The 15,000-nt window shown below is 51.3% G+C and overlaps 4 protein-coding genes across 5 annotated transcripts in view; 2 read left to right on the plus strand and 2 right to left on the minus strand.

The window, feature by feature from the left end:
* The first annotated feature begins 4,944 nt into the window (after positions 1-4,944).
* Positions 4,945-7,089, plus strand: LOC125955751 (titin homolog). The gene has a single exon (XM_049686895.1). The coding sequence runs from the start codon at positions 4,945-4,947 to the stop codon at positions 7,087-7,089; it is 2,145 nt and encodes a 714-aa protein (XP_049542852.1).
* A 3,668-nt stretch (positions 7,090-10,757) lies between these two features.
* On the minus strand, positions 10,758-13,018 carry LOC125956882 (nicotinamide riboside kinase 2). Of its 2 annotated transcripts, none has more exons than XM_049689150.1 (3): positions 12,832-13,018; positions 12,581-12,692; positions 10,758-12,391 (listed from the first exon to the last, which is right to left on the minus strand). In XM_049689150.1, exon 3 carries the CDS (start codon positions 11,813-11,815, stop codon positions 10,970-10,972), a length of 846 nt encoding a protein of 281 aa, XP_049545107.1. In that variant the 5' UTR covers positions 11,816-12,391; positions 12,581-12,692; positions 12,832-13,018; the 3' UTR covers positions 10,758-10,969. The 2 variants fall into 2 exon arrangements, with proteins under 2 accessions (XP_049545107.1, XP_049545108.1); XM_049689151.1 differs by having other exon boundaries at positions 12,753-13,018.
* A 216-nt stretch (positions 13,019-13,234) lies between these two features.
* Positions 13,235-14,840, plus strand: LOC125956869 (otefin). Its single transcript, XM_049689133.1, has one exon. The coding sequence runs from the start codon at positions 13,331-13,333 to the stop codon at positions 14,708-14,710; it is 1,380 nt and encodes a 459-aa protein (XP_049545090.1). The 5' UTR covers positions 13,235-13,330; the 3' UTR covers positions 14,711-14,840.
* The window catches only part of LOC125956872 (xyloside xylosyltransferase 1), a 2,486-nt gene continuing 2,304 nt past the window's right edge, over positions 14,819-15,000 (minus strand). Inside the window, exon 1 of the mRNA XM_049689136.1 lies at positions 14,819-15,000. This exon is cut by the window's right edge and continues 2,304 nt beyond it. The gene's annotated coding sequence lies outside the window, so the exon portion shown is untranslated.

Raw genomic sequence — 15,000 nt, forward strand, 5'->3', positions numbered from 1 at the left:
AGCCAACCAGGGAAGGGGGGCAGAGAACTTTTGCTGCACACACATAGACAGCGCCCGCGCCCTCGCGTGGTGCTCCAGAACTGACAGCCACAGTACGGCGGCTGATTTGATCCCCGGAGAGCCCCCTCGCGCGGAATCCGAAAGCAATCCGTCAACTTTTCTCCAAACGGCATGCGGCATGACCCTGTTTGTGCCTTTTTTATGATCGATGCTGCGCCGAGGGTGTCGTATATATGTCGCTCGCGGGGTTGATCCCCGCGCGCAAAATCCGGAACCCAAATTTCTCCCCAGGTTCCGAGCGTCGCACACTGTGTGTGTGTGTTTGTGTGTGCGCCCCTGCGCGCCGGGTTCTTGGAAATATCGAACGGACGAGAAATTTGTTTTCTCCAGCGGGTTTTTTTGCGAAGCAAGCAAGCAACGAACGAACGAAGGAGCAGCAAGAAAAACCGCAAATGGCGCCAGTTGTTTACATGTCGCGCTTATCAATATACAAGCAGCGATTTGTACGGTGGAAGATGCAGAGTGAGGCGAGTTCGTCGCTTGCGGGCAAGTCTTTTGTTGTTCGTCTCTCGAACGAATTGCTGCTGCTGCAGTGCTGCAGTACATTCCATCGCTCTCCACGGGATATAAAAATAGCAACAAATGCTTTCCACGCTATTCTACTCTACACAATCGCTGGGTGTATCGCGAAAAATAGAAAATCCAAATTCGGTCCAGGTACGATGGCCGCCAACCGCGTTGCCAATAGCAACGAAGTAACCGCATGACGGGGCGATCTCGCGCGCGATACGCTATAGATGGACTTATTTTTAGTTTCGTTCGCTCTTCTTCAAGCATCCAAGTAGCAGCAGCAGTAGCAGCCGCGGTGGACGGATTCCTATCTCGCGCAGAAGAACAGGATCAACCGTTCTGTGTGGCTTTTTTATTGCTGCGCGTAAAAGGCACGAACCTCCGGTTGCGCTGCGTGAAACAGGGAATGCAATAATAACAAGAAAGTACTAATAAGCGGGAACGCGCACTGCGAAGGAGATGGTGAAATGTTGCCCACAGACAGCATCAGCAGCAGCATGGGATGGCATCGCGATTGCAGAATGGACAAAATTGCATAATAACATGCATCGGACCTGGGGAGGGACCGTGATTTTCCCCCTTACCCATCCCATCCCGGATCCTGGTGCATCGAGGCACGCCTTATGCCACGTCACGGCCACAGGACCCACCCTTCCCAGGAACGACGCAGACCCCGCGGTTATCTCGCCGAGAATCTCGGCGATCCCGGGCTACCTCGGAAGCTTCTGGACGCAGCACACGGGATGAACCTGTTTTCAATCGAACGCTCCAAACGCGCGCACACCCAAGAAGCAGGTGATGGCGATGGGGGACGGGCACCGAGAGCATAAATTATGATTACGCGATGTGCAATGGAAGAAAGCGAGCCACAAGCGAGATAAAAATAAAACACTTTATCTGGCCCTTCAGTGCACTCTGTCTGCAATCTCTCTCTCTCTCTTTTTCTCTCTTCCTCTTTCCTTTTCTCTCTCTCTCTCTCTCTCTCTCTCTCTCTCTCTCATTCTTTCTTTCTCTATCTTGTTTCATTGCACCGACCGTACTTGTGCGCCCTATTATGTTGCATGTTTCTGCGCCCAGAGGATCGTTAGCAACAGCAGCATCAGCAGCAGCAGCAGCGGCACTCCAGTCCACTGCTAGTCCGCTGACCCCATCGTCCAGCATTATTTATGCCGCTGGTATCATCGTTAACCACAAACCACCTTCTTCACCTCCCCCCCATCAGGGTCTCCTCCTGCATGCTGCGTTCTAATGTGACCAAACAAGATGACAACCGAAGCACTCGGCTCGGACTCTCGCGGTGTCTCCTTCTGGTGTCAGGGGAAGGAGGAGTTGCATTTTGTTGGGCTGAGCGCAGTGGAATGTCCCCACCACACACACACGCACACACACGCACACACACACACGCACACAATAGAGGCCGCTTGTTTGTCCAGAGATCATTCAAATAAAATCGAAAATGGCTCCATTACATTTTATCATCCACTGGCGCAAGACCCCCGGGACCCAATCCCCTGATCTGGCCGACCGTTTATGGCTGTAACAGTTCTTTTCGATTTAAGGTGCTCCGGCCGCTAGCCAGCCTCTAATGGCACAACAACATCGTCGCGTTCCCCCACCGGGGGGCGGGCAGGGACTGGGTTTTTCCAGCCATCGTCCACGTTTCGAGAACGTAGACATTCTTCCGACGATGGTGGTGATGATGATGCTACGCCACAAACCGCATTATGCGGTACGACCGTGCTCCGGATCGCGTAGGTCGATCTGTGGCCCCGTGCCGGTCGACCCTTGATTGCGTGCTATATCCGCTTCCCTCGATTGGGTTTTGTCACTAAAAATAGATTCCAAAAAGGCACGAAGCCCTTAGGGTTTCGAAACGGCGCGGCGGCCACATTGGAGCAGATTTATTGCGTCTTAAGCCACCACACCATCGGCAGGATACGCCAGAGGGGGAGCGAGAGAGATAGAGAAAAAGCAGGGTTTTATTGATCCCCCTCCTCCCCCCCTCCCCTCCTCGTCTCTCTCACCCTCCCAAAGTCCCGTTAACTTGGACACTCCGGACACACATCAACGCTCTCCCCGCCGAATCGGACGTTTTCTAAGCGGAGCAGTAAGGGAACCTGCGATAGATAGAAACCACAGACAGAGAGAAGGAAAGGGAGAGACTAATTTATTCGTCTTATGGCCACGGTCACCTTGCTAGGGCGCCTGCAGCGATAAGCCGTTCCCTATGCCCTCCTCCCCTCGCCCCCGGTGGCCTAACCGGACTAATTTGACTAAAGACGTGGGTAGGCCAAGGGCTATCGGCTATGGCTATCCGGCTAGCGATATAACGGCAGATCCCGCCCGACGACTTCTCCAACGTTCTTGACCATCGACCGATCCATCGGTGGCTAACGGGGCGACAGCATCAGCCGGCTTCTGCTCTCGGACGCTGCTCCGCGTTCTTGTTGGTCATCCCGAGCAGCGCTTATTCGAAAACAGGAAGCAGCAGCAAACAGCGCCATAGAAACCATTTCCCTGTTTCCCGCAGACCGCAGAGCCTGAGAATCGCGTGTGCGATCATAAAATTGATTAATACTGCTCAACATGCTGTTTCGATCTCCGCAAAAGATTTCGCACAGCATCGCGATCCAGGGGGAAAGGAAATCGAGAATTTGCGACTTTTATTACTTCGATTTCATTGACCCCGGGAGCCATGGCTCGGATCGCCCGGAGTATCGGATTGATCGAAATAGGAATCAAGCGTTGCGATGCGGTCGTTTTACTTTATTGGAAGAGCAGAATTACATCAAGAAATCGTAGCAGACCTAGAGCTTGTTCGATTCTCTAGTCCTCGGTACCATGACAACGAAGGCGAACCTCTGACAAGGTGCTTATCACGCAAATGATCAATCATACGCCAACAGCAGCAGCCAACAACGCCAACAACGCTGTCCAATAGAATGTAGCTTAATGATTCAGCAAGCCCATGCTCGAGAACGCATTATCATCATCATCATCATCGCGGGCACAAGTACTGGTACCCTCGATTGCGTATGTAGTCATATGACAGTGAAAAGCGCATGCTCCGAGGAGGAGGAGGAGAAGGAGGAGAGGGAGGCCACTGCTCCTTTGCTCCTTTTTGTCACTGGCATGTAAAAATATTACATCTTGGCTACAGCCTTTGGCCTGTCTCCTGGTAAGCATTGCCAATTGCTAATTTATGATTGTGTGTCCGGCCGGTCGGGACACGCGGGCACAGAACCGCACCGCCCGCAGGAGTGGCCACAACACGATATCGCGACGACCATCCATCCGTGCCAGCGATCGAGTGAAAGAGAGAAAAAGCAAGCGCAAGCACACGATCGTGGTGCGATCGTTTTATGTTCATTCGTTGGTTCTTTCAATTGCAAAAAGTCGTTCTCACAAAACATGCCTCGTGACGCCTGCGCCACCGCGCCGGTCCTGTCCTGCCTTGTCGGGGGGGGGGGAGGCACACGCACATCCTAAACGATCTCGCACTCGATCGCTCGTTGCGTACCTCTAGGTGTACCTTTTCATCCCATTTCGCTCGCATACACACACAAACACACACACATGGCTCATGATCAAGCAACCAACCCCCCTGGAGCCAACATAATGGATCCCTCGGGGGAATGGTCAAGACGAAAAAGAGAGAGAGAGAGAGAGAGAGAGAGAGAGAGAGAGAGAAAGATAACGAGATCGCGACGCGTACAGGAAGCACACGGGAAGAAGCGAGGGCCTTCCTTGGCCACTCCTTGTTACCCCATGACCGCGCCGGAAAGGCAAATCAAGCAATGTCGTCGCCGAGACTTTGCGCGCGCCCGCGCCAGAGAAAGAGAGAGAGAGAGAGAGAGCGAGAGAAGGCGAGCGAGCGAACGAAAAAAAAACGGTCAAAGGGAAAGAAATGGTAAGAAATGGAGAGGAAGAAAGAGGCGCGAGGTGCAGAGAGAAAGAAAGAAGAGAAGAGAGAAAAAAAACATAACGGGTCATCGGCTTACACACCAACACACCGCCAGCAAAGGCTGCTGGTGTGGGCTGGGGTGGACACTGGACACACGGTGGATGCGACGGCGGGATCGGGAGCGCTCGCTGGTGCCGGTGATATAAAACCGAGCTTCTTTCTCATTTTACACTCAGTCGGAGACATTAATTGGCCAAGTGCAGACTGCTCAAAGGAAGGAAGGAAGGAAGGAAGGTGTGCGCTGCTACGCTACGCTATTTCGCATTTGGTGTGCGAACGAACGAAAGACTTCCGGTGATCGACAGGTAGCAGGACACGAACCCGGCCAGCGGGAACAGTGAAAAAGAGATTGAAGAGAGTTGGTGGTCGGTCGGTTAGCAGTGGAACCAAGATCAGTGAAGATACAAGACATGCGGCAGCTATTGGTCCTGTGTGTGCTGGCCTGTGCCGTTGGTGGTGTGCTAAGTGCTTCGTTGACGCGCGTCGGTCGTGAGGAGGATGCACCACCAGCGGAGGCCACGGTTGTCGTGGCCGCGCCAGCAGATGCAGATGCAGTAGCACCAGTGGCGGAGCTGAAGAAGGCCGAGATTCCGGTCGCAGTCGAAGAGTCGGAACCGGTGCCGGTGGCCGCCGTTGCCGATCAGGTGATCGAGCCCGTCGCGAGTCAGAGCACGGTAGAGCAACAGCAAGCGCAAGCGGTCGAGCCGGAGCCACAGGTAGCCGCGACCGTGATTGCGGCTGAAGCCGTAGCCGATGCGACCGTCCCGGAGAGCGAGGTGATCCGTGCCGTCGAGGAGGTTATGGCTGCTGAGCAACCTTCAGCCCAGCTAAAGGCCGTAGAGATCGCCGAAGAACCGGTGGCCGTTGTGGTGCAGCAGGCCGTTGCTGCCGAGGAGCCGGCAGCCGCCGCCGCCGCCGCCGTCGAAGCACAGGAAGTGGCCGCCGTCGAATCGCTGCGAAGTGTCGAGCCAGTCCAGGAAGTTGCCGAAGCCGTTGCCAAGGAGGTCGAACCCGTCGAGGTAGTCGCCGTGCAGAGTGAGATTGTCGAGCCCGTGGAATCGCTCCGTAGTGCTGCTCCGATTGCTGAGGTGCAGGAACCGGTTGCCGTCGTCGCCGTTGAGACTGTTGAGCCTGCCAAGGAGGAAGCCGTCGTTCCGGCCGCTGTTCCCGCTGTCAAGACCGTACCGGAGGTGATTCTGGAGAAGGCCGAAGAGTCCGTTCCTGCTGTGGCCGTGAAGGATGTCGAGGTGGCGCCAGTGGAATCGCTGAAGTCGGTCGAACCGGTCGTCGAGATTGCTGAGCCCGTGGCCGTCGTTGTCGAGACGGTGCAGGCCGACAAAGGGGAGGACAAAGAGAAGAAGGATTTCGCTCAGGTAAAGTCTGTACTGCCGGTGGCCGTTGAGAAGGAGATCGTCTCCGAAGTTGTCGTTGAAAAGGTTGAGAAGGTAGAGAAGGAAGAACAGGTTGCCCCGGTAGAGTCGCTGCGTTCGGCCGTTCCCGTACCGGAAGCCGTCGCTCCCGTCGTCGCTCCAGCCGTGAAGACCATCGCCGAGGTCGAACCCGTGGCCGAAGCCGTAAAGCCCGTCGATGCGCCCGTGGCTGTGGCGACCGAGGAGAAAGTGGTCGCTCCTGTTGAGTCGCTGCGGCAGGTAGCGCCAGTCGTGCCAGTCGAGGAGCCAGTCGCTGTCGTCGCTGAGGAAAAGGTTGCTGAAGCCGTCGAGGAGAAGGTTGTCGCGCCGATCGATTCCCTCCGCCAGGCCGCCCCTGTTGAGGTCGTTAATGAGCCCGCCGCCGTCGTCGTGAGCAACGTCGAGGAAGAAAAGAAAGAGGAAGTCGTGGCCGCTGCCGTTCCGGCTGCCGTCAAGAGCGTCATTGTGCCTGAGGTGGTAGAGAACGTCGAGAAGGTAGAGGATGCCGTGGCTGTCGAGGAACCTGTCGGTGCCGTGAAATCGGTTCCGATCGCTGAGGATCTTTCGCCGGTGAAGGAAGTTGAAGCTGAGCCACACCAAGCGCTTCGCGCCAACGAAGTCCGCCAGGACGGTAGTTCCACCACCACCGGTCGCCCCAATCTGCTCCAGCAGATCATTCAGCCAGTAAACAACTTTATCCAGGGTACTCCTCTCGGACAGGCCCTCAACCGTCCCTCTAACACTCCTGTAGCAGCAGCTCCCGCTGCAGCCGACAATGCCGAAGGATCTCAGGACGAACCGGCCGCGAGTCCGACCACTGCCGCCCCAAATCTTGTCCAGCAGCTGGCCCAGAACGTCCAGAACTTCTTCAACCCGAACGCGGCCAATGCTAATGCTGAGACGGCTGAGGCTACGACTCGCCCGAATATCATCCAGCAGGTCCAGAATGCCGTTGGTTCGGTCTTCAACCGACCGGCCACCAACTCCGAGCAGACGCAGCAGCCCCTCAATCCCATCCAGAACATCGTACAGGGTGTCCAGAACTTGTTCCGACCCAGCACGGCCAGCCCACCAGCCTCAAGCCAAGACACTGCGGTCGATCCGGTTCAACCGGAAAACCAAGCCGCCGTCGCCGCCAGTCCCTAAGCTGCGACGACGAACGCGGCACGATCGCGATACCGCCAGCGGTACCGTAAACCGTCGATCGACAGAACGCCATACGAGAACACGCCCCTCATGGAGACGGTTCGGTAGAGCAGGGGAGGTGGTGGCCGGTCTAATTCCTTTCTTTTTCTAAGGAATCCGTGCCATACCTCCTCCGTTCCACCGGCCATTCTTCATACATTAATAGAATCCAACAAACGATGCGCGCCACTCGATCCCTCGACTGCAGACCGACCGAGGATCGCGACAATTTTTAATGGCGAGCAGACGAGGTGCCTTCCGTGCACCCGAGCTTCTTAATTTATTTATTTAAAGCAAGTCTGGGACGAGTGGCGCACATACACACAAACAAACACACATCCGCACGCACGACAGACAGCTATGGATAGATTGCTTGTATTTTCTTTTCTTAATTTATTGCATTGTAGGCTGAGGCCAAGGCAAGTTGCACATTGCATAATGAGACGCAACGCAAGCGCTGGTCGAGATCGATATAGAGCTATAGCATACAAGAATGACCAACGGAAAGAGATACAGAGTATAAGAAAGGAAAGGAAAAAAGAACGACAGAGCGAAGAGGGGCGAAACAGAGAGAGAGAGAGAGAGAGAGAGAGAGAGAGAGAGAGAGAGAGAGAGAGAGAGAGAGAGCAGAAAGTGCGCAAACAATGAATATAGAACGAAGAAGAAGTGGAAAATTTAAGGAAAAAAATAATAAAATGTACAAAAAATCTTAAATAACGTTGCTGCTCTGTGTGTTTCAATTTCCAGCTGTGGTTTCTTCTTGCGACCCTTGGGGCACAATGGGCAGAGTGCAATCTAATTTATCGTCTACATGATCTAAGAAAGGAAGAAACGGGGAGTAGAACCGAGGATAATTGCACGTCGGGCACGTCGAGCATGTCGGGCACGTAGTCGTCGCTGTACGTTCTCTGACGCGTGCAATCTGCTTGTCTCGGTACTGGCCTGGCTTGGCCTGGCGTCGCTTTTTCTCCATTGCGTCCATTAGAGAGCGTGTGGCGTGGTCAACAGCCGCCGTTAGTGACCGATCGAGAGCCAATAAATTGATTCCCCTTCCCTGACACCAGCAGCGGGAATCCAGCCCGTTTGCTCATCGCTGTTGAAAATTGGTGTCCATGTTCGGCTGCTGTGTCGTCGCCTCGCGGCATGTACCGCCATCTTTGGCCATTCGCTACTTGTTGCACATAATCGTTTTCATCGCCAGTATATCGTTGTCGCTACCCGAAGGAGTGGCCGAAGATGTACACAAGTGCGGCCAAGAAGTCAAGGTCAAGATCAAGTTCAACGAAAGTGGCAAAAAGGGTAGCAAACTGTCGACTGTCTGTACGGCTGCTGTTTAGAATCGTTGCTTTACTCCAGAGACGAAACATTTGCAGAGATTAAAGATCGTTTCAGCAGAGTACAGTTCTGTAGATCTTATAATATTACTTTTTTACCAAAGTTTCTGAACGATCTACAGATCGGATTCGATCGTTTTGCACAAGTCAATTATAAAAAAATATTCGTGTCTCGTTTAGACTGCTAATAAATAATATCGCCAAAGGTTCTTAGTGGAGATTCAACAAAAAATCAAAAAGCAAACCCAATTCGAACTGGACGATCCCCCTGATCCAGCATCCTGCCGCTGGGTTCTGAACTTTCTGACGAAGAAGAGTGTTTGCCCTCTACGCCAGGCGATCGACCATTGGCCCTCGATCACATAATAATATAATTGAACGTTGGATTGGATGCTGGCAGGAGAGAACATCAACGGCAACCTAAGCTGATTTCCGCTGCGTGTTCCCGTACACTCCTCTCAGGAGGAGAATGCTGGAAAAGAAGATTTCGCAAAGATTTATAGGAGTAAGTTAATGAACCGACCGGCCGACCGACCGACCGACCGACGACGACCTACGCGGCTCTTCTTTCTTGGGTTTTCGCGCATACCCTTTTCGCGATCTTGCGATCTACACAGCGATACACGCGATGTAGCTTGAACAGCTATGCTCTGTGCTCTCTCAGGCTCTTTGCCCGTGTTGATTAAAATCCTGCCGTGATTTAGAACCCACGACCCTTCCCTTCGTGAAGGTGTTACGAGACACGTGTCTGCACACAGTATGAAATGAAGCTAAAGCAAGAAGGAGAGCGTACACCTTGATCGTTTTAAACATGACAGGAAGGTAATGAGGATGGACGACCACTTATGATGCGCTGAAGCCAGACACACAGAACATAGTGCAGCACACGGATACGGCCTACAGATTCATCACGCTGTCCGTTGGCAAGATAAAATAGAATTTTATTAAGCTTGTCAATCAACGAACCTGTACTGCGGAATGCAATTCTCCGTTCTTTTAATTGCTACTCGCAATCGCAACAAGAAGGATTCAAATGTTTTCTTTACCTTTGTTGTATCATATCGTCATAGCACCTTAGAGAAACTATGGAAAACACAATCCATCGCTATAGAGCATAGGAACAGTAGAGAATATAAGTCGCTGCATCTCCCTGCGCCCTGCCAGGCCAGGTTACTTCTGAATAAAGAACTGTACCAATGCAAAGTACAACAGCTTTCGATCGCTGCTGCTAGAAACGGCGAATTAGAGGAAAGATAGACACCAAGGAAAGGGCAATGCACTTCATCGACCCATCTGGAAAGATCCGCTTCCAGTCGAGTATCCCGATACACATCTGACCACGCTTATCGCATTCGAATCGCACGGATTTAGGTAGGTTGAAGGCATGAATTAAACATGCTCCTGGAATACAATCGGAAGCTTTCGATTTCATTTTGACTTTCATCTGAGTGTCGGTCGCCGGCCGGCTGGTCGGACAACTTTTTTTTGTAAATTTTGGAAACGTTATTTCTTGATCCCGTATTGGCCAATGGTATTTAACCTTTCCCCATCGGGCGGCGCATGTGTAAGTATCTGAATCTACCATTTTCATCCAAACGTACCTTTCCGGGAGATTGAAATCGGAATCTGAATCGGAATTGCGTAAAGTACGCAAATTGAGAGACATTTCGGTAAATATTGGTTGCTTGTGATAGGCGACATGTGCGAATACACATCACCATGGGTTACAGACTGCTTTCGTGTATCATGTACAAGGCAATAAGGCTTCGATTTGCCGGCAGACGAAATAACCAGTGCCAAACCGGTTCTCGGGTACGACCAATGACGAAAAGGCGAGTCTTTTTGGTGAATTCGGTGTACTTAGATGAGAGAGAGAAATCCAGCGAAATCCCCAAAAGTGAATCCGACAGGAACCTGGTGGAATAGCGGAAAGAGACGAGAGGTTTCGCAGCAGTTATTTAGCAAACGAGAAAGAAAGTTATTTGCATAGCCCTCGCTGCGATCGTGCGTTGAGCTGAACGTTTATGAATTGAGTACAGATTTCGGACAGCAGGCTAGCTTGCGAAGGCCCAGGAAGCTGGATTCAATAGCCGTACTGGGGTAAATCCTCATTGAAGAAGAAGAAGAAGAAGATTTCGGACATTAGTCTCCGAGAGCGCGAGCGCACACCCCTCGCACTGTACTGATTGATTGATGAGTGCCAAATGCCGATCGGAAAGTGAAATGAAAGAGCACGTATGTTGGAATCGGAGGCTGAATTGAAGATGAAAGAGATCGTAAATCATAGCTGTGTTACACCTTAGGAGGACTCTTTAGTCTATTTATTTGGTCATTCAAAATCATTCCGTTTTCCGACTGCCTCACTACCAGTGAGACTTTTGCTTATGCCTACATGCGTCTTACAGCTAAGGAACTCGTTAACCCGTAAAGTGGAATCTTGTTTCATCGATATCTTGTACTTGTCACACAGTTACAGCAGATGCTATACAGTTGCTAATGCTAAGGTTCTAGAGCAGATCTTTGATGCAGTTTAGGACGTAATTGAAGATGTTCTCCTGCGGTATTTCCCCATTCAGCACGAAGATGTCTTTCCGATCCTTGAACTCCTTGTAATGCTTCTCGTACATGGGCCAGACGCACATCTCAAAATAACCGACCACATCGGGCGGATCGTATACACGTTGCAATCGTCTGGAGTAGCACTTCTCGTATGGCAAGTGTATGTGGAACTTTATGCCGCACAGGTCGAGCGTGATCGGGTGGTTGAACAGCAGGAATCCTTCCAGTAGCAACACGTTCAGTTTAATGCTCACATTGTGGAATGGTTCATTCTTCGATTTTTTAATCCAGTTTGTCGTCCTTGCAGAAGCTCCAGAGCTCCCGCTTCCCGTACCACCACAACCTCCGTTTCCATTCTCATCGTATTTCCGAAGGAAGTTTGTCAGAAAGTGATCGGCAAAGATGTTATCCTCATCTTGGATCATCGGTTCCAGCTGATCTACGATACCACCACATTCGTTGCCACGTTCCTGTGCACGCAACTGCTGGCAGTTGTAAAGAATGAACTTGTGACCGAGCAGTTTCATGATATCGTAACACATGCGCTCCATGTCGAGCGACGACAGGATTTCCCAGTTGATGTGATTCAGCTTCTCGATCACACAATGCTTCGGGCTGTCCACTGGTAGGAAGTAGTCATCTTGACACAGCGCCACCACACGGTTCAACATGATGTTTTCCTTAAAAAATCCTTTTCCCTGTTGCGAGAGAAGGTACGATTCGAGCGACTTGGCCAGTGTCGTCTTACCTCCATTCGTCACGCCCGATATACCGATCACTAACCACGTTTCCATTTTGCCGCCCGAAAATCCTGAATGCTGCAAGTATCTGCACAGAATGGAAATGACTGACGATCAGTTGAGTGCCGGTTGAGCGCGATAAGAGCGGCGATCGGGGCGGGTTTGATGTTGGAAACTCGTGATGTTTACTAATCAAAACCTCGTGTAGCCATGACCGCGCCACTGGGAGGTGCTCTTATCTCTAACGACCGTATCAATGGGTACGGAAGGTTGTGAGGTACAGGCGTTGGGAAGGATTAAGGGCGATGGGTCGTAAGATGGTTCGCTGGCTTACAAGCTTTCTGTTCCACGGTTTGCACACTTAATGCTCCACGCTAATAAACCCAATCTGCTTATCATCCTAGCGCACGACGTAACCGAGGCGAGATAAAATAGACAACTGTCTTTCTCTCTCTCTGCTTCTCTGGTGCACCTTCTAGCAACCGACCGTTCCTACGATGTGCGTGCCGAGATGCTCCCGCAAGTGGTAACAGGAAAAGATCGACAAACCACCGACTAGCACCACACCAAAGATCGCAGGCAGCAAGAAGGCAAATTGAATCGGTGGAAAGAGCGAGTAGATCCAGCTTTCTGAAATCAAGATGCGAGAGACGATCGTTCAATATTAGACACGAGCGCGTGGTTGGTTGCAGTCACTTGTCGCAATAAAACCAATTAAACCTTGCCGTCGTCATTCAAAGTGAGGAAGAGACTTCAAGGTTATTGGGCGTTTTTTTGTCGCTCGTCACGCGTGTCGCGGCCCGGCGCTATTCCACTTACCTTCCCCACTCGAATCGATCACCATGAACGGCAGGACCGCCACCCAGAACACGTAGTACGCAAAGAGGCTAAACGTTGCCGCCAAAACCAGCTGCCCAAGGATCGCCATTCACTAGAAAAAAAAGAAAATTCGTTGGAAAACGAAAATAGCATCAGTCGCAGCGAATCATACTTGGATCTTATCTTGGGTCGCAGAATTTTATCCGCGAATCGGAGACAAAAAGACGGAGACGAAGAAGACGAGGATTTACCCTAAGTACTTCCTGGGCTTCTTGCTTTCTAGGCAGCCTCCAGCGCGTTCGTGATCTGCGGCGGTAGCCTCTATTCACTATACATTTGCTGGAGATTCTCTGTTATTCCTACTGTTGCTGCAATTATCAATTTTTTATCACGAAATTCGTTGTTCAAAAACGTTCAAAAATTCCCGCAAAACCTCAATCTAACCTCAAACCAAAACAACGACAACTACAAGAACTACAAGAACTACCAGAAATCATCTGCTCCTCGAATGGTCAAAAAAGTCGAGTACGAGGCAAAAAAGTAAAATTAATGGGGCGAATTTTACCCCGTGCATTTCGAGTGTCCCTCGATCAATTCAAATAAAACGGTCATCGCCTGTCGAAAACGTCAAAAGTTTTGTTTGTGAAATCCGCGTCCTGCCTTTAGCGAATTTCTCAGAGAAAGCTACTTAATTTTGTCCTTTCGTCCTAGTTGTAGCGGTATTTTCGTTGTGTGGAGTGTTTGGTAGAGATGGAGGCAAATCTCGACGAACTGACGAACGAGGAGCTGCGGCTCCAGTTGCTGAAGCACGGTATGGCGAACCTGCCAGTAACGAGCACCACCCGGAAGGTTTTGTTGAAAAAGCTGAAGAACCATCTGGAAACCAGCACCGGTACTCCCGCAAAGGGTCGGCGTGAAACAATCAATGTCGCCAGATACTCTTCCGATGAGGACAGTAGCGAATCGGTTAATACCGTCGCCAAGAAAACCCCGTCCAAAAAAGATGCGGCCAGCAACCGTCGCGCTACTTTTGCAGGCGTAGCGCCGAAACCGACCAAACCGGTACCTGCACCAGCTCAACCAACGGTAAAGAAGCTGTCGGAAGTTACGGTGAATGCTGAGGCGGAACCCGAGTTCGCATCGAAACGCAAATCAGGCCGAATAACACCGGTAAAGGGAAGGTTGGGCAGCGATTCGGCTCGAAGCAGCACCCCGGTCAAACTTAACAGTGCGGCTGTGGCGGCCCTCCTGGAGGATTCCGATGAAGATATGATCCCGCTAACGCAGCTGTCTCGTCGTGATCGCAAATCGAAAAGTCCTTCGCTGACCCGGGCAGACATGGTGACGACTTCCTACATCCATCAGCAAGTGCCGGAACAACCACCGATCTTAGAAGAAATGGAAGTCGATACGGAAAAATCAGAGCTGGAAACGATCGTTTTAGATGGCGAAGATGATGTTGAGATTGTAGAGGCTCCCTTCCAGTTACCTGCTGCGTCTGCTGCCCCTTCCGTCGTAAAGGAGGCTTTGTACAATCGAACAACGAGCGCTACAGTTGCTGGAGGTTCGCATCGGACCTACGACTCTTCTGCTGCACGACGCACAACCTCGGAGGATCAATACTCGGACCTTTCACATTTCAAACCTCGCAGTACTAGCAGCGTTAGTGGCACAATGGCTTCCACACGACCGATACCAAACATCACGTCATCATCATCATCATCTTATCGCACCAGCATCACCACTACGGCCACTGTTCGCGACGATCCGCCATTCAATCCCAGCGATTCGCCGTATCTCAGCGAGTTCACGAAGCGGCTGTCCCGTTTAAGAGCTGAAACAGTCCCGCTCGGTGATGGCGGCGGAATACGCGAATCACCCTCGCGTCGGACGACGATGCATGTGGGCGATCCGGAACTGGTGAAGATGCGGTTACGATACCCGGACGAGGCTAAACCTACACGATACTCTTCCATTGCGAGCACGAACACAGCAGGCGTCAACACCATCCGTGCTACCGCTCGTCAAAGCCTACTTGCCCTAGATCAGAAGTACGCAATTAAAAAGATATTCTACACGATCATGGTCCTGCTGGTGGTGATCTTTCTGTTTGTATTCTTCTTCCTTTAAAACCACCCAGCATTTTAATGATGATCTAGCATTTCGACATAAAACAATAGTTGTGTCTTCATTTTTTTTATCTTTTTCTGTCTAATAAACATTAATTCAAATAGATGATTTTCGATTTCATTTATTTCGTTTGTTCGTCACTCGTCGTCACAAAGTGGATCGCACTCGGAATAATTCTCGTCTATCCATGAGGAACGGCGAGATCACAAATCAATTCACTCGTATCCTTCCCATTTCATCTAGTCTGTAAACTAAAACCGAGATTCACGCGCGTCAGACACAAAGGGACA

Source organism: Anopheles darlingi, chromosome 3 (genome assembly GCF_943734745.1).
Source record: "Anopheles darlingi chromosome 3, idAnoDarlMG_H_01, whole genome shotgun sequence".
Classification (NCBI taxonomy): domain Eukaryota; kingdom Metazoa; phylum Arthropoda; class Insecta; order Diptera; family Culicidae; genus Anopheles; species Anopheles darlingi.